Source organism: Lepisosteus platostomus, chromosome 12 (assembly GCF_059453375.1).
Source record: "Lepisosteus platostomus isolate fLepPlt1 chromosome 12, fLepPlt1.hap1, whole genome shotgun sequence".
Classification (NCBI taxonomy): Eukaryota; Metazoa; Chordata; class Actinopteri; order Semionotiformes; family Lepisosteidae; genus Lepisosteus; species Lepisosteus platostomus.
The window spans coordinates 27027047-27046395 of NC_142622.1; the positions used below are offsets into that span (position 1 = coordinate 27027047).

Below are 19349 nucleotides of genomic sequence, written 5' to 3' on the forward strand. Positions count from 1 at the left end.
AGGTTCATTTTGATTCATTGTTAAAATTCACTAATTTGGTGGCTTCTTTCTTAACTGCTGAAGTTTTGCATAACTGCTCATGTTTCACAGCATAATACTGTAATCCATTTCTTTGTCCCATCAGTCTTTGTATTGTTTGGGATCCCAACACTGACCCCTGCCAAACTTTATCACTTCATGCCTTAGCCTTCCTTCTCCATGTGGATCCCATTAAGGTTGCCAAACATTTTTCATCATTTTTGTTTGAATTTATCATGCTTAATAGTTTCTTTAACTATCCAGTTTTCTGTGTAACCATGGTGTTAAGCTCACTTTTAAAATTATATGTCATAATAAATGACATGAAAGAAGCACCCAAACAGTTTAGAATCTGTTAAAATGGAAGTCCCAGCAATATAAGCTCACCTTCCAGTTTCATAAGAGCTTTTGCTGAAGTACAATGCAACACTGCAGAGCCTTTACACACACAATAACATATAGAGAATGATAGCTGAATAGTCTGGGTTTCACCACCTTCAAACATGAATCAACAAAAAATCTTAAGGACATAAAAGTTTTAGAAAATAAGGTTGAAGGAGAATTTATTAAATCACTTTTAATGTCATATTCAGAAGGCACACCATCCAAGATTGAAATCTAAAATTATTTTTTCCCTCAGGATTGCCACCCATTCAATATTTAGCTGAAAGACAGACTGTACTTTCTACATAATGTCATTGTCATGGTACAAGTATGAGTTGTACATGTATGGTAAATGTCCTCTTTACAGTGCTTTTAAGTAGATATTTCCCTGTTTCATAAATCTGATAATTTATTAACAAATCTAGAGGACAATACTTTTTAGGTATAATCTAAACACAAAGTTGTGACTCCAATTAGGATTGGAATGGAATACAATAAACTACACATAAGGTATGCAGCTATACAAAAGTCTTTGGAATATAACACACAATGAGGAATTACAATGTACATTGCCTTGCAAACGTAATCACCCTTTGCAATGTTTCCACATTCTGTTGCTGTCTGGGCTTGCTATCACAATGCTTTCAAATAAGATTTTATGTTAAGAATACATACTATACTATGGTAAAATTTGACAGTTATAGTCCATTAAATAACTCCAATGAACCTGTCAAAACTGGAGCAATTCTACTAGGAAGAATAGTGAAAATTATATCATCCTACTGTGCAATGCTGGCAGCAGTCATTTCTACCAAAGATGCTTCCACAAAGTACTAACTTATGGGGTTTAGTACAAAATTCACTTAAAATATCTTCTTTCCAGATTTTGTTGAAATTCAGCTTCCTTCACTATAAGAGTACAGCAGGTTTAGATAACATGGCGGCCTTATGTGAATCACATTTAACTTACCTGCCCAGTATGATAGATGGGGACAAAGTCTAGTCAAGAGCTGAAAAAGGAGCTAAGATTTTGGTTTTGTTTGTTTGGTTTGGTTTCTGGTGTCTGTTTTGATTTTCCCTCGCTGAAAAATAAAGAGCACTATTTTCTCAAACTTTACAGCTGTTTATGTACAGTATGTGTCTGCTGTCCTGGACCCACCAATTTTAATAATAGGTTGTCATCACTGTTCATTACTTAGAATTAATCAGAATGTGAAAATATTGAAAGGAGCAGTACACTTTTGCAAATATTCTGCATGTGAAACATCAACAAGGTGTATCCATTATACAGCAAATATATTTTGATTTATATATTTGTGGCTGGTGTTTGTCTTTATTCAGAGAAATGATGTGTGTGATGCAGTCCATTAATTACACTTTTGCCTAGCATCTCAGGCTTGACAGATCATTGGATAAGGTGTGGGTGTGGTTCTTCAAACCCCGAATTTCTTCCTCCTTATCAAAAATCTGGGAAAAAAAAATTAGATATAATTTTCTAATGAGGGCCAAATAGCTAGGTTTAAGAAACTCCTAATGATAAGAGATCATTACTGACATGCTGGTTCTTAATAATAAAGTAACAGCTTTACTCCTTTAAAAATGTACATCGCAGCATACAGTACTTCACATCTTATCTGGGGAAACAAAAAAAGTCTTATACCTGCTTTACTGCATACCAAATCTCTGTTTTGCTAAGGAAACAACGTGCAAGTAATTATTCTTGCCTGATTTTAATAAATAACCCTTAAACCTAAAACTATTAATATAAATGTCAAATTATGAGAACTCTTACATGAAAACATTTTTAAATATTGCCTCATTCCACAGTTCTGGAAAACTTCAAATATACTAAATGTATTAGAAAAGGGAAAATGAAAAAAAACTGGGTGAACCTGTTTATTAAGCTGGGATATGTATTCCACGAGTTGTACTTTCTCGGCGCGGATTTCTGTATTTTCTGTGTGAATCTTGGAGTACTTTCCTTCCAGTTCTGAAAGCAGGCTGCTGAGAGAAGCCCTTTTCTCCTGTGCTGAGCTTTTCACTTGCTCCAGATCATGTAGCTATAACAGAATTACGTGTCAGATCCTACTAAAACGCTTCTCTTTCTTTGAACAAAAATACAAAAAGGCAATATAGATGGCTGTATCAGAACCTTAAGAATTCTAGATACTCAGACACAGAATATAGTGACAAACATCATGGCACCCAGTGACAAATAATGTAAGCTTGAAGTGTCCAGAGTTCAGAGTCTGTCAAACAGGAAAGGGTTAGTGATATAGTTTCGCCATACAGTTTCATTATCATCTTGAATGAGGAACAATGACTTTTGCAAGGACTGTATACAGTACATTCAATAAAATGGAGAGGATCACAGTTTTCGCTATTTTCAAACAGTGTGGATTTTAAGTGTTGGTGTTACACATAGACTCAGAATGGAATGAAAAACTCTGGACATTCTGCTAAACACGAATTCCAAACAAGTACTTAATGGTAAACGTCCATTGAATAGATTCAAAAAGATTTTGGCAAGTAGAAAGGAATTCCACCTTTATAAGGTAAAGGATTACTATTACCTCTGCCATAGACTGCAAAACTTTCATCTTCTCCTCATTCACTGATCGTTTCCAGTTGGCTAGCTCCCACTCCAGCTGTCTCTCCTGGTCTTTCAATGATGCAAGTTCTGTAATACTGCTAGATTTGTGCATATTGTCTTCATTCCTAAGCACATGGAACTGGATAAATAAGCAAAGTGGTGACCACTTAAATGCATGCCTCTGCATAATTACTGCTGATTAATATTCACATGATTTGTTGTTTTTTTTATGTATTTGAAAACCCCTCACACAATGTTTTGTGTTTAATATGGTTATTGGTGTACAAATTTGATTTTTATCATCAAACATGATCTGTACTGCCTAAGTAATACTGTATGTGTTTTACCATTTTACTTTAATTCACCATGTTTCTTTTTTTCTTAATACTCCCAAATAAAAGAGTACCAAATACCATAATGTAATGGAAAGATTGATTAAGGGGACAGATTGGTTATTGGGCCTTGCCTAAAATAGTTCTAAAAATATTAAAGTTTAATTTGTAGCATTGGACAGGGCAAAGTCATTTTTGTCATAAATAAAGTATAGACAACATGATAATCACATTTACTCACACCCCTGTAGTTAGTATTTTGTAAATCATCTTCTGGCATGAATAACACAAACAAGATACCTGTGTTATGAGATTCTGGCACTTTTAAAACTAGATTTCTGACTATCCCTCCTAGTATTGCCTTACAGTGAGACTTACTGTTGTCTCACAAAGCACTGCATCTGTATCCTTTTTCTGCCAGGGTTGACATAAAACTAGTAACCTTAAATATCATAATAATTGACATGAAAGTAGAAAATGGTAGATTCAGTTTTTTGTGGATTCTTTTAAAAAATTCAATTTATGGAGATCAAGCTCTACCCTGATGATACATACTACTACTCAATGTAATAATTAATACTTATAGTTCAGGTGGGTAGCTGCATCAATATGCGTAGGCTGCAAAGGAACAAGTAATACGTTTCCAAGCTGAAAAGAAAAGAAAGAAAACACAACTTTTCGGCCATGGAGCCTTCTGAGAAAGACAGGGCAGTAAGCAAAGGTAATGTAGCGGGAGAACAAAAGCTGGGAGAAAGGAGAAGTGAGGGGCGGGAGCAGGGGACAGAAAGGTGTGAAATGAAACCTACAACAAATAGAGAGAATTTAGAAGAAAAGTAGTCCGTCATTAAAGAGAAGGGGGAAGGTGTGATCCTAGCTGCAGGATAATTTTAGTTTCTGTAGTCTTTCTGATGCATGAGTTTGGAAAACCATCTTTGAGAACACAGACGGAGAGATTAGTGTGATCTTAGCCATCAGAGGTGAAATGAGAAACAATGGGGTTGGAGAGATCTTTAAACTTCACAGCCCAAACATGTTCTCTGAAGTGGTCTCCGAGTCTCCTTCCTGTTTCTCCAATGTAGATGGCTGGGCATTTATCGCAAGAGATACAGTAAGGTTGCTGGAGGTACAAGATACAATCTGGGTGATCTGGAATTGTCCTGAGGGGCCTTGAATGAGTGTTGTGTTAGATATGTACTTGCAGGTGATACAGCGAGCTCTGTTGCAAGGGAAAGTGCCTGGTGTGGATGGTTGCTGAGGGCGGTCAAGGGAGCTATGAACAAAAAGGTTATGCAGATTAGGTGGTCGGCGATATGAGATGATAAGGCAGTCAGAAAAAAGGGCCCCAATGGAGGGATCATTCTGTAGGATGGAAAAGTTATTGTTAATAGTCCTGGGGATAGGAAGTCTGTTGGGGTGGTAGTGAAGCACCAAAGGAATGTGGTTGTTACGGCAGAAGTTCGTGATTGAGTTGATGGTCCGAGGGGTGTTTTTGGCTCAGGCAAGGGCACTGTCAATAACACTGCTGGGGTATCCTCTGTTGATGAAAAAGGAGTACATTTTGAAGGCTTGGTTCTGGAAATCGATTAATTAATACTTATGGCATATAAGATTTGTTTGTAAAAGGAAGACACACTAGGTGGTTGTTTGTTATGGAAAATAGCAGATGTTGTGAACTTCTGACCCCTACCTTTTCAAGCTGCTTGGATACTTCTGATATTTGGGAAAGGAGCTGTGCATTTTCTTTGGTTAGTCGTCTACAGTTTTCTGCCAGTTTACTCTTCATATAGTCATCCTCTTCTCCCGAGAGCTGCCTTTCTGTCAGCTGCATCCTCAGGTGTCGTATCTCCTCACTGAAAAGCAAGATTATTGTTTCAGCTTTCCTGTGGACTGAAAACAATATTTTTCCCCAGAATGACAATACATTTTATGTGATGTATTGTAACCAGCATTTGTGCAGACTCACATTTAAAAAATCAAAGGTATCTGCCATTCAATAAAACACATGCAAGATAAAAAGTTAATATTTAGTGTAATGAATGGGGTGTGTTACTTGACATTTCCTCACCGAAGCTCTTTGGCAATGTGCTCTTGAATGGAGCCTTTGCTTGTAAGATGTTTCTCCTCCAGACAGTAGAGAGAAGCCTGTGCTTCCAGCAGCTCTGCTCGCTTCTTTGCCAGCTCTGCTTCTGTGCTCTGCTGATGCTGCACTTTCCATTTCAGCTGAAAATATAAGTACGGGATCCAAGCAAAGACATATCTCTTGACAAGACATCTGAAGGGACCATAATACACCAACAGGAACCAAGCCTTATTCAGATTAGGTTTGTTTTTAAGGTTTTGCGATGTATACAAAAAACACTGTCTGAAAAAAAAATGTATATGACAAACATTAAGCAAAATGGATTTGTGAATACACTGTATAACAAATTTTTAATTTAGGGAAATTTTAACACCATAAACATAATACATTCTTTCCTATTTGTTTTTCACAAAGATGTATAGAAAAAAGTCAACCTGGGCTTCCAAAAGCCTGATCTTTTCCTCTTTCTCTTTGACAGTAATTGATGTTCTCTCCAGCTCTCTTTTCATATTTAATAGCTCCTTGGTCTTGTGGTCCAAATCTTGGCTAGTAACCTCTTTCAGTTTCTTTAGTTGTTCCAGCTCCTCGGTCAATAGCAATTTGTTTCTGAAGTTAGTATCTAAGGAAAAATATGCAATGAAGCATTTTATAATACACAGTATAAAGTCCTATGGATAAAATACTGTTTTCAGAAAGCAGTCGATTCAAACTTAGAACACACTGAGGTGTGTGTCTGAACAAAAGTTGGCTGTTATGTATTCCATTCACCCAATATCAGAAAAAACACTTATTTTTAGTGTGGGCTGAGACAATCCAGATCCTTACCTGGAAGCATAGAGCATAAAATGAGATTACACTCTGAATTGGATATCAGTCTACTGGAAGGCAAACACAAGCACACAGGGACGATTTAGAGACAATAACCTAGTCAACATACTGTATCTTTGGAAGATAAAGCACACTGTATTACTTGGAAATAACCCATATGAAATACACAGAGAACATGAAAGCTCTACACAGAAGACACTTCTCTCCAGAATTCCTTCGTGGAGCCATATTCCACCCAGGCCTGTTTGGACTGACTTGGGCTCCCAGCATCCTTCAACAAATTAATTGGTGCTGTTGTCATCAACCCATTTTACTTAAACCCTGCACTGCAACTTTAAACCAACTGGGAGAAAATATACTTTGCAAAGAAAACCACTTGAACATTAAATTTGGCAAAGAAAATCAAACTAGTAACATTTATTTCTTTAACAGATTCGATACAGGGTCCACTGTCCATTCACCTCACAGGCCTTCACCCCAGACACAGACACCCTCTTCATGTCCTCAGTCACCCCATCATGTGATCCCTCCTACTCCTACTCCATCTTCCCCTGCCCTCCTCGGCCTATCCATCACAGGTGACCAGGTCAGAAGGGAGTTGAGGAGACACCATACAGGGAAGGCAGCGGGTCCTGATGGTGTCAGCTCCAGGGTGCTAAAGATCTGTGCGGACCAACTGGGTTCAGTGCTACAGTACATCTTCAGAAAAGGTTCCGATGCTCTGGAAGATGTCTTGCCTGGTGCCAGTACCCAAAAAGGGGAACCCTAAAGTCTTGAATGACTACAGACCAGTGCCACTTACATCACACCTAATGAAAACTCTGGAAAGGCTTGTACTGGACCACCTCAGAACCCTGGTGAGTACAGCACTGTACCCCCTGCAGTTCGCCTACTGGTCACACTTGGAAGTGGAGGATGCAGTCATCTATCTGCTACACAGAGCTAACTCTCACCTGGAGAAGACGGGGAGCATTGTGAGAGTTATGTTCTTTGACTTCTCCAGTGCCTTTAACACCATCCATCCACCTTTACTGAGAGATAAGCTAAGGGCGGCACAGGTGGACAGTCCCCTGCTGTCCTGGATTATAGACTATCTGACCTGCAGGACACAGTATGTACGGCTACAGAGCTGTGTGTCCGAACAGATTGTTAGCAGTACTGGGGCTCCACAGGGGACTGTCCTTGCTCCATTCCTGTTCACCTTTTACACCTCTGACTTCAGGTACAACTCTGAGACATGTCATCTGCAGACGTTTTCGGATGACTCTGCAATTGTGGGGTGTATTAGAGAGGGGAGGGAGGAGGAATATAGGAGCTTGATTACCAACTTTGTGGAGTGGTGTCATCTTAACCATCTCCAGCTTAACACCAGCAAGACCAAAGAAATGATCTTCAACTTTCGAAGGTATAAGTCTCAGCTGAACCCTGTTTCCATCCAGGGTGAGGACATAGAGGGCGTACATTCCTACAAGTACTTAGGGGTACAGGTGGATGATAAGCTGGAATGGTCTGGTAACACTGACGCCCTGTACAAGAAAGGTCAGAGCCAACTCTATTTTCTTAGGAGACTCAGGTGTGTGTGGAACACTGCTACACATTTTTTATGAATCAGTGGTGGTGGCAGCCATCTTCTATGCTGTTGTGTGCTGGGGCAGCAGCATCATGACAAAAGATGCAAATAGGCTCAATAAACTTATCAAGTAGGCTGGCACTGTGTTGGGGATGAGCCTTGACCCCATGGAGGTGGTGGCTGAGAGGAGAATGCTGACCAAGCTCACAGCCATCATGAACAACACCTCTCATCCGCTTCATGGGACTGTTACTGGGCAGCGGAGTACTTTTAGCAACAGACTGCTCCAGCTACGGTGTTCAAGGGAACGTTTCCACAGGTCTTTCCTCCCGGCGGCTGTCAGGGTGTATAACGCTGCCCTAGGCTAGGACTGTTAGCCCTTCATTTGCTCGTCTATGGACAGCATGTTTGCTCCATTGTACTTTTTGGACAATCAGTCTGTATAAACCTATGCACATTTTGGACATATTTTATTGCTTTTACAGTGACTATGATCATCACATTTTGCACAGACCTATATATTTATTTATTTTTCTATTTATTTATTTTATTTATTTTGTTGTCTTTTGTTTTATAACTATTCTGATGTCTGTTTTTGCTTGTCATGGGCTGGACTGCTGTAACACATCAATTTCCCTACGTGATTAATAAAGTATTATCTATCTATCTCTCTATTTATCTTATTTCATTTTAGTACCCACCCAGCAGACCTTGTATGCCTTGGATGCATTATCTGGTTTAAAGAAGCATTGTATATCAGTTTTATCTTGTCACCCAGTGACAATATAAAAAAATAATGTAAATATTAATGACTAGAGTTCAGAATCTGTTAAATAATATACTGTATATCTTATATAGATTCGCCTTATATTTGAGGCATTATCAGATACATAACACAGTAACACCCAGAATGTTCTTCTCCTGTGATCCTGCCCATTTTATTGAGTATATGAAACACTGTAGCAGTCACAGACCCTCATCAAAGGCACTTATAAAACTATATGTTGAACCATGTTAACACTCTTTTGAACAACACTAAAACACCTTAATTTAACATCTTAACTGAATTATGACACCTTTTACAACACAGTGTCTCATGTCACCTAACTTGCCTTTGATTTAGCAAATTCTCATTCAGAGGATAAATCCCACCTACTGGTCTACCAACAACACAGGCAGCAGCAACATAGTTTTACTTACACCCAATTTCCCACCCAAGAAACCAATCCAGTTATGAACCTCCTAATAACAAATAATGCTCTATAACCCCCTTTCAGAAAACATAGTTACATCTGGTCCTGAATGATAAGACTAAGTAAGTTGAGTTGTGTTTTTGAAAAACTGTAAAGTATTATAAATGCTGATATTGCATAATTTACAAAGTAAGGCATAAATATTACCAGTCATGGACTGAAGCTCGCATTGCAGTTGTTTCTTCTCTGATTTCAGACTTGCAATGCACTTATCCTTTTTATCAACTGACATGGTGGCACTGTCAACCTCTGCTTGTAAAGCCTTCATGATTCCAGGTTAATGAGTTAAGGAAAAGAAAATACACTGGATTACATTTTTTAAAGATCAATAATACCAACACCAGGAAATACAAATAGCATATACAGATAATATGGAGATGTCAGAACAGCACTTTTAATGTAGTCCTATTACAAGAAAATCTTATCTAGTATGAAAGGAATTAATTTATTGCACAAATAATTTGCACTGCGTAGTAATTAAATTACAGTAATTACAGTACTTGGTAAACTTCAAATATTTGATTTCTCCATTTGTTGCCTATGTGTTTAAAACCGGATGGGAGAACTTTATTAACTAATCCCATTTAAAGGAAAATATTGGACAACACTGTGATGTATCTTCAGTAGAAACACCTGTCTGTTCAGTATACAGATACTGAAATTAAGCAGAAACACCTGTCTGTTCAGTATACAGATACTGAAATTAAGCAGAGTGTTGGTAATATCAGGGTAAGCTGCACATAATTACAGTAAATATTTTTGCAAAGTGCAGGAATAGTCTGTCTAATGAAGGTGAGATTCTATTGTTTGTAGTAATGGGAAGAGAGGATTATCATGTAAACTCTCTGTAAAGTAAAGATATAATGCTGTGTGTTTTTCTGCTACTGCAAGTTTGTCACTGATGTTAAAAAATTGACAGCACCTAGAATGAAGAAGATAAGATTACAAAAAAGCATTTATCAATATATGATTATATCAAAGTACTGTACCATGGAGACTGGTATAGAAAAGAGTGTTTATTGCTTAAATCAATTCAATTCCAAGTCAATCTGGCAGATAAACAAGTGTGTTCCCTATCACAACATAAGAAACACTGTACCTACTATACGTTCTAATAACTTCTTCCAGCATCTTGAATTATTAATAAGAGAACACTGGACATTTATCATTTAAAGACTTGAAATCACAATTATATGTAAAATGAAAAAAGTACCAATTCATTAATTATTGTTTTTGACATAACAACCAATTTGAGAGTAGAAAATATTGTCTTAAAACGACAAATATCAAACTCCTTTTTAAAAAGAGTTAATAGTGATCTGATGAACTTGCTGGCATAATAATAACAGGAAAGGAGTGGAAAAAAGTGTTTGAGCACCAAAAGATTAGATGTTTTGGTCATTATGTATGCCAAAATTGACTGTACTGACTGTACTCCCTAAAAAGACTTTTGTCATTAAATTGGAAGTAGGCTTGAAAAAGGCCATGGTACCAGCTTCACCCTCTTCTACCCAAACTCTCAAACAGATAAAAGTGATGAAGTAATGAATAACCTGGGAACACCAATAGAACCGAATGTTAGCTTAACATTTGGTGGCAATAACTGTCAATACAGTATGTACCATATCAAAGTTTTAAAACCGAGCAAGGAAGTTGATGTCCTTGAGTAATCAGAGAATGGGATAATGCAGTGTCACATCCCCAATACACGCACCACTACATCTCTTTTGAATACGGATAATAATCTCAAACCTTTTTTATCATAACTAGAGAACATAAGGAAAAATGGATTAATGATTATTTAAACATGAAAACAATTACAATATTATATGAAGAAAGCATTTGACAGTTTTAAAACATTACACAGATTTTCATAACACTTTGTTGCAATACTAGTATTTCACTTTTAATCTTACCTTCATTTTATGCAGTGTCCTCTCTGCCTGTAATCTGATTTTTGGCTGAATGTTGATAGCTTTTACTGACTTCTCACGCTTTAAGAGCATACAGTTAAGAAAAAATACAGCATTCACGAAGCAAGAACATCCTAGCACAGTACTGTGTGAGAACTCTAAACAGTCGTTAATAATCGTTTTGCACAGATTTTTATTATTACCTGATTATTCTAAAATTATTTTTAACAAGTAGTTTCACCCTTAATTATATACATTAATCTGAGTTTAGAAAGTAACAATACTCAAATGTGTGAATGTTAAAATACATTCTAAGGTACAAATATTCAACAGTGCAAAATGTTCTGATTCTCTAATTCCTTACAATAACAGTTATTTGATGTGTTGTATGACAACATCAAGTAATTAATTTAGGTAAAGAACAGTTTGATTATATTTTTCATTATCAATGCAGTATGTAAAAATTCCAAGGGGAAACTTATGCATTTTAATATGATTGTATTCATGAGGTCCAGGTGCACAAATAGGTACCCCAATGTTCTTTGTGTTTGAGCCAGTTTCCTTGGCCTTTTCTGCAACAACAGCTTTTTTATTAAAAAACAATCATAATGACAGACATTGATGCTTTTTGAAAACAGCACATTAATTAATTAAAATAGATAATACAACATACAGTACACTGTCTATACTTGTCTAAACACAAATACTAGTGTTTTACAAAAGTAACTGTAACTTTAGCTTCAGGTTTTCCAAATCTATATTGAGGCATTTGTAGCTAATGGCACAGGCAGATTTATTTTAAAGGAAGATTCTTGTGTTTTTGATTGGTTAGATGTTGGTATACTGTACCAAGGTTGTGAGAGCAAAGTCAGTAATGTAGAATATATCAATCCAGTGTTTAATACAACTGTAAGAAAAAATATTCAGCTGCTTCTATATCTGCCTATAAAGTAGGCCATTGCAATTATAGTCTTTATGAAATCAAGTTTCAAGGAAACGTGTTTATAAATTAATTATTCTAGCTCTGACGCAAGGACTCCTTGTCATAAATTTTGAGTGAGATACGTAATGGAGCACATTTCTGCAATGACCCTCACGGGATCAATAAAGTATCTATTTGGTATTCAACATAAGATATTATGACATACTATTTGCCATAAGAAAAATTATATCTGCAACAGAAATCATTATAATTTAACCTTATGAAAGTAATTTAATAAATCTACAACATAAGTAATACTTTACTTATAGTATTTTAAAAATAAACTGAAAAGAATGCTCCTGTTATTAAGTAAGACCATACAGTGGAGTATAAAACCATAAGCAAAAAGATTTTTAGTGAAGAAAGGTTTGTTCACTAAATATCAGAAATTGATCCATCCATTTTCTAACTGCTTTGTCCAATACAGGGTTGCAGGGGAGCATGAACCTATCCTGGCAAGCAACAGGCACAACACAGGACAAGGAGGGAAATGTAATCTTAATTGTGTTTCATCAAAAATTATATCAAATAAATCTACCCATATAACTCAGAAATATTTTGCGGAACATGGTGCCATATACTGCAAAACATTTGTAGCATGTAATTATAAATCCCCTTAATGTCTCGCCCAACATTCACCCTAGAGGGCGCTCCACTACTCCCATTGTTATTCCTGTAATTGTTGTTAACTCCCCAGGTGTATCTTGTTATGTGTAAGACTAGCTCCTCCAGTCCTCGGGGCTCAACATTAGGGTAAGGATGTTGCGAGGCCCGCCTAGCACCAGGATACCCTATGTCCGTCTCCTGAGGGCATAGGCCTCATCCCCGACACCTCCCGCTTCCTGAGCCCACGGTCTGGAGGATCTCGACCCGTCACCCTTGGATCTCCATGTTTTGTCTGTTTGTGTTTTCCCCCTTTCCGGGGATTTTAACCTTGTGGCATCCCAGGATGGATTGCTTGCTGATGGACTCCCGGACTGTGCCCTGACCTGCCTTTAGACCTGTTTGGATTTGGATGCCATTCTTTGTCTCACGGACTGTCACTATTATTCTGTGCACTATTAAACCCCTGTGTGTTTTCCCATACTACATCTTCTGTTTTCTCCAGCTCTTACCGCATGGGGTCTACTACAAGACCCGAGATGGACATCTGTCCGTGGTCGTAACACTAAAGCTTTATGGCACTTTCTAAGCAGTATCTGTCAATGATATTTAATCCTGTCTTGTACGGTATATACTGTATAATAATGTACTATACAGCACTCTATATGTCAATATAGAAGAAGGGTTCTGTTCTTCCATACACTATATTTCATATAGTAAATGTGATTGATTTGTAAATATAAGTTAAATTTAAATTAAACCTGGATAATAGAACTACAGAATTTTATGGATATGTGAGTCTGAATTATCTTCATCTTTGCGCAAAGGTATGCATCCAAAACCTGATACAATTGTTTTGATCAAGCTAGTTAGTGGAATTGTATTTTTTCAGTTCCTTACCCTAATGACCTTTGGGAGTGCAACTGAATGTACTGCCTACTTCTTATTTCACTCGTGATTTTCTTTCTAAAGATTAAATTACCGTTTTGGATATTTCTGCAGTAGAAATTACATATTAAACATCAATCAAATGTTTTCAATATGACTTATAAATTTATACTGTATATCATACACCTACATGAGTTCAGTTTTTGTATACTCAAATGTAGAACAGAATATTTGGAGAAATAAAAGAATGTTGAGGAACAGTGCATCATGACACCTACAGGTTTGCAACAAGGTAAGGGAGAGACACATCACTCTTCCAGATGACGCTGTTCTTCTGTTATTTTGCAACTGACCATGGCTAGATGTGTCAGAGCTGTGTGCCTTTAGCTTTATTTTTTCTTACTACTGTATGTAAAGCAAATCTACACCAGTAACTATCATATATATATATATGTCTCCTAAATATAGTTACTTAGAACTATTAAAGTCAGTGTTATAGCTCTATAAACTAAACTTGAAAGCTTATAAATATTATTAGTCTCTAGGCAAATACAGTCAGACATTATAGACAGGATCATGTCAACAAGAAGCACTTTATAGATAAAATGTATAAATTAAACCTGCACCATACAGTAAAAGGATATAAATAAGCTGTTTCCAGCTCCAGAAAATAAACCTGTTCCTGGAGATTTTTAATGTATTCAGCTTCTATAGAGGTCAAAGAGGTTGAGGATGACCAGCTAATTGTATGATAAAAAACATATAGTTAATTACACAAAATACATAACAAAAGTCATGTCATGTCATTTGCCAAACCGCTTTATACCATACAGTGGCATGGGAAGCCTGAGCCTACCCGGCAAGCAATGAGCGCAAGGGTACACCCTGGATGTGGCACCAGTCCATCGCAGGGCAAGTGCAAGCCAATCATACATGGGAACAATTTGGAGACACGGTAAAGGCCGAGGGGGGAAATGTTGGCCTGGACACCAGGATAGCTCCCTACTCTTATCGAGAAATGCCCGGGGATCTTTAATGACCACTCAGAGTCAGGACCTCGGTTTAACGTCTCATTTGAAAGACGGCGCCCACTAAAGTATAGTGTCCCCGCAACTATACCAGGGCATTAGCACCCACACAGACTGCAGAGTAGGTGCCCCCCGCTGGTCCCACTAACACCACTCCATCCAGGTACCATAAAATACTGACCAGGCTCAACCCTGCTTAGCTTCAGTGGGTAGCCAGTTGAGAGCTGCAGGGCGATATGGCTGCTGGCTCATAACAAAAGTAAAGGGTATAATTAGAACAATTGAATAGGTATGGTAAGAAGGCCTCTGATGGTACAGTAAATAACCTACTTTGGCACTTTGGCAGGTTTCAATAAATAAAGCGCTGCAAGACCATTGTTTGCTTCCTCAAAAACCAAAAAAATAGAGCATGCTCTCTATTCACAGTAATACCAAGAGTTATTTCAACGATGACTGGGACTGACTAAAGAATGTTAGTATTTTTGTTGCATACTGGAACAGTTACAGGAAGCTTTTAATTAAAAACACTCAGTGCTGTGTCAGGTCACACAAAGCAATCTAGTCAGGAGGTACCGCTCCAGTCTCCTGACCACTCAGTGCCATCTTATAAAGAATCTGTCCACCAGACAACTTGTAGCAACTGTGGTACATTCAAATGTTTGGTGTTTGTGAGTTGAAAATCCTCAGTGGTATATGGAAAAATGGTGTGTGCAATGGATTTATGAATCTTTCATTTTCTAATCACTTGAAATTTTTTTTTGACTACAACCACAAGCTTCTGGGTGAAGAAGTTCTTGGTTTTAGATGCTCTTCCACATGTAAAGTTGCCATCAAATGTATTCGACTCCCCTTGGACATTTTTACATATTTTTGTGTTTCAATATGGAATAATAATGTATTTAACTCATTATGGGAGTTTTTCATCCCCGATTTGTGAAGCGCTCAGGGAATTGTCACATGCACAGTTACTCCCATCTCAGCCATGGAAGACTAACCATAATGTACACTGTAATTTAGAGTTTGACGTTATGAAGTGTTTTGTGTTCATCAATGGCAAAATCCCAAATAAATACATTGTGATTATATATTGTACACTGTAACATAGTAAAATGTGACATAACATGCTCCAAGGGGGTGAATACTTTTGATAGCCACTGTAGTTTTCACTTGTGACTTCAATTTCACAATTCACATTTGAAGAAATCTGCTAGGTCTCCTCATAGTCTTCTCTGATTCCAGATTCCATTATTTATATGCCACAGACAATATTTTTTATAATGTAGTGACCAAGAGTGTACACCTTATTTTAAACTAGGCCTTTGTAGTTCCTTTATACCCTATACCATGGGACTTCACTCAAAGTCCTCATACTCCTATAGTCTCTCCCCTTGGACTTTTTACAGTCCACTTTTTAGAGTAGTCTCTAGGATGTCCCCGTAAATGAGTACAGTATGTAAGTCCTGGTCTGGAACCAGAGAAATCCATACTCTATATGGAATGTGTGAACTACTCCCAAAAGACTGCATTGATTGAAATAAAACAAAACTAGATTTTATTGATAACCAAGGACCTGAAAGCTAGGTAATAAACACGTGGTACTGTCATAACAATAACCCTTAATCTATGTTAAAGCCTTGTTCTTAATGAGACCATAGACAAAATAAAATTGTCTGCCCTACAGTAATGCAATGCAAGGTGTTATTGTTATTTCTCACATTCTTGTGTAACAGTCCATTAATGAAACATGTGTAGGCATATGCTGTATATATACTTAATGTACTCATAAAATGAACGTTTTCAGTAAATGTGAAATTGATTAAATTTAACTCAAACTGATGCCTAACTGAATTTCACTACCGTAGTCTCAACTCACTTAATGGTTGGGGCCAAGGCATTTCGCTTCCCATTTTTCTGAGCAGGAGATTGTTTAGATGGTTTTGGAGTTGGTCTCAAATTTCCTGTGAAAACAAAGTTTGCTTGCTTACAATAAGGGATGTATTGACATCTTGCATTTTCTACCATTTTTAATACACCTGTACAACATTGAAGAGGAAAGCAATGAGTAGGGTTAGTGGGATCAACTCAAATGGTAGTTGTTTAACACTAGAACAATGTATTATTGTGTATTATGAAGGTAAAAGGTTATTTATGAAGGTAACAGCAACTCAATCAAATAGAAAAGACAGAAGAGGTGATTTTCAGTAAAATCAAGTGTAAATTTCAACACTGTAAAATCTAAAAATACATAACAATAAGAGGACGAGACACATTTAATGTATATTTCAAGTAAATGTGCACAGTATTTTTTCTGGCATGGATTGAAAGCTGTCATTTTTTATTGTAAACTACAAAGTTTATCAATGCCTAGATGATTCAAATACTGTATTTTTTATATCACACAATGCTATATAGCTGGCATCAATACATATTTAAATTATAAACTGATTAAGCATAATCTGGAGCAAACGTTCAGAGTTTTATCGATAGTATACAGATGCCTCTATAACGGATGCTTTTAAGCAAAATGTACTTTTCTGTTTGACAATGTTTCCAAACTTTATATTGTATAAAATAGTACTTAGCAGACATTTTCTTCGCTATTTTGTCTCAAGAACTGAACTGAAGTGATTTTTTTTTAATTTTAAGATTTTAAGAGTTTCATTTTTTACGTCAAGAATCGTTTCGTCTTCAACCGGAAGTCACACCAAACCGTTTCCAGTAGCAACTGCCACGCCTGTCTTGAGCCCAAGCCAGTGAAGCGTGATCCTTTTAGCAGATCATGTTTATTATAAAGTATTTTTTTTTATTTACAGGTCTACCAAAAAGCTATTTGGGTACATTGTACGATGGAGTGTGAGCTCTTTTCGGGTAATACTGAACACGGTGTCATGAAATGTAGACATACACTTTTTTATTAATAGACTACGGGTAAATGAATATAAAACATCAACCTGTAATACGTGTTTGGGTCTTATTTTTAATTTAGTGTTTATTTTTTAAAGGTCTTGAGGATTGTTTTCAGTATCATAATTGAAAATAAAATATTTTGTGCGCCTCCGCGGTCCAGAATTGGAAGAAGCGCTTAGAAAAAAAATCGATACACTAGTAGTACTGTAGTCTAATGTTCTTGTGTGAAAAAGTAAGTTTTACAGTCTGTGCTTTCATTCTCCTCGTCCTCCTTCTTCTCTCATATCACCAGTATGTTCTATTCTTTCCAAAAGAGTTTTGAATGATTAGTTTTCAGTTTTTTACTTTAAGGCAGATCACTAAACGATTTTGATTCAGTAAGTCTGTATACTTATGAATATAGATTTAGTGTAATAAGAACTGTTTAAAATAAATATATTCTTAACAGTGCAGCACGGTAGGGGAGAGGTTAAAGTTGCTGCCTCGCAGCGCCTGAACCCTTGGTTTAGTTCTCGACCCTGCAGTGCTATCTGTGTGGAGTTTGTATATCTCTGTGTTCGCGTGGGTTGTTCCGGTTTCCTCCCACAATCCAAAAAAGCACTAGTCGGTTGTAATCGCATCGGGAGTCTGGGAAAACTGGCCCTAGCTTAGGGTTAGGGATACTGCGTTTCTCGTGTTTCTGCCCTGAGATTGACTGACGTTCCCTCCAGGCTCCAGGGTGAATCGCGCCTTCCGTATTTTGCTTGCCCAGTTCAGGCTCCGACTCCCCCGCGGTATCGAATGAGAAGAAGCGGTTAGAAAATAGATGAATGGAAATTCATCTACCTTTCTTACCACTAGGTGTCAACATTTTCCCATCGTAATATCGAAAACAATGTATTGGACCTGAGATTCAAAATGAGCTTGTTTCACAGACCAGGATCTGCACTAGTGCTGAATTCGGTTACATAAATTAACAATTGTGATCCTTGATTATCAGGTTTTGTTCAACTAAAACAGTATGGATAACATACATATATATGATATGTATATTATTTTCAGTTACTATTTCCATGTATTTTTAACACAGTACTTAAGTTTATTGAAGTTGAGTAGTATTTTCATTCATGAGAGGGTAGCAATCTTTGAATCTGTGGCCTGAACAAAAGAAACAGTAATACATGTCAACCTATGAACAGCAAAGGTCACAGACAAATCTGGTACGTCTAAATTCACATCAACATGCGGTATTAAAAATAGCTCCATGATGCACCCATTAAAAAACAAAAGTATGATAAGATAAAAAAAATGAACATCAAGGACCTTGTGTCTTATCCGCTGTACCAATGTGAGTTTCATGACCTTTCATGCTCTAAAGCAGGGGTGGGGAACCTTTTTTCTGCCAAGGACCATTTGGATATTTATAACATCATTCGCGGGCCATACAAAATTATCAATTTAAAAATTAGCCTGCTATATTTGGTCAAACATTTAATTAACTCACCCCTAATGTGATGGCTGGAACTGCCTCTCTTTGGTGAGGCGTGTGATGTTAGCTGGTATTGATGATGTTGCTACTCGCAATTGCTTTTCCAGGTTTGCGAGTAGTCTGGAGCGCAGTCGATCAAACAGCCACTTGCTATCATTGAGTTCCCTGACAGGTTTTCCCTTCACCTCCATGAACTGGTTGACTTCATCCCGCAGTTCGTAAAATACAGTGTGTTAACACTTTCGTGTACACTCCCAGCCTGCCTGGCACTGAGTGTCCTCTGAGTCACCGCAATACAGGCAGACGGGCCGCGGTCAGCCGGCGAGAAGCATGCGTGTCTGTCCCGTCATGAACTCGTATGTGTCCTGTGTATCCCGTAATGGACGTTGCTTGCTTGTCCCTCAAAATTTACGTTATTATTATGATTCACTTAATGTAAATTTATGTTGCTATGAAAAAAGCTCCTAGAGTTTCAAGTCCCGCCTGCGTAGGGCTAGGCGAT

General features: G+C 37.3%; 1 protein-coding gene and 1 long non-coding RNA gene across 2 annotated transcripts in view; both read right to left on the reverse strand.

The window, feature by feature from the left end:
• The window catches only part of LOC148651351 (uncharacterized), a 487041-nt gene that overhangs the window by 380032 nt on the left and 87660 nt on the right, over nt 1-19349 (reverse strand). The window lies entirely within an intron of this gene.
• On the reverse strand, nt 565-18663 carry LOC148651355 (uncharacterized). The gene is made up of 11 exons (XM_088601520.1): nt 17055-18663; nt 16346-16430; nt 14089-14184; nt 10975-11053; nt 9206-9320; nt 5842-6026; nt 5393-5547; nt 5015-5177; nt 2976-3134; nt 2295-2462; nt 565-1869 (listed from the first exon to the last, which is right to left on the reverse strand). Exons 1-11 carry the CDS (start codon nt 17059-17061, stop codon nt 1786-1788), a joined length of 1296 nt encoding a protein of 431 aa, XP_088457646.1. The 5' UTR covers nt 17062-18663; the 3' UTR covers nt 565-1785.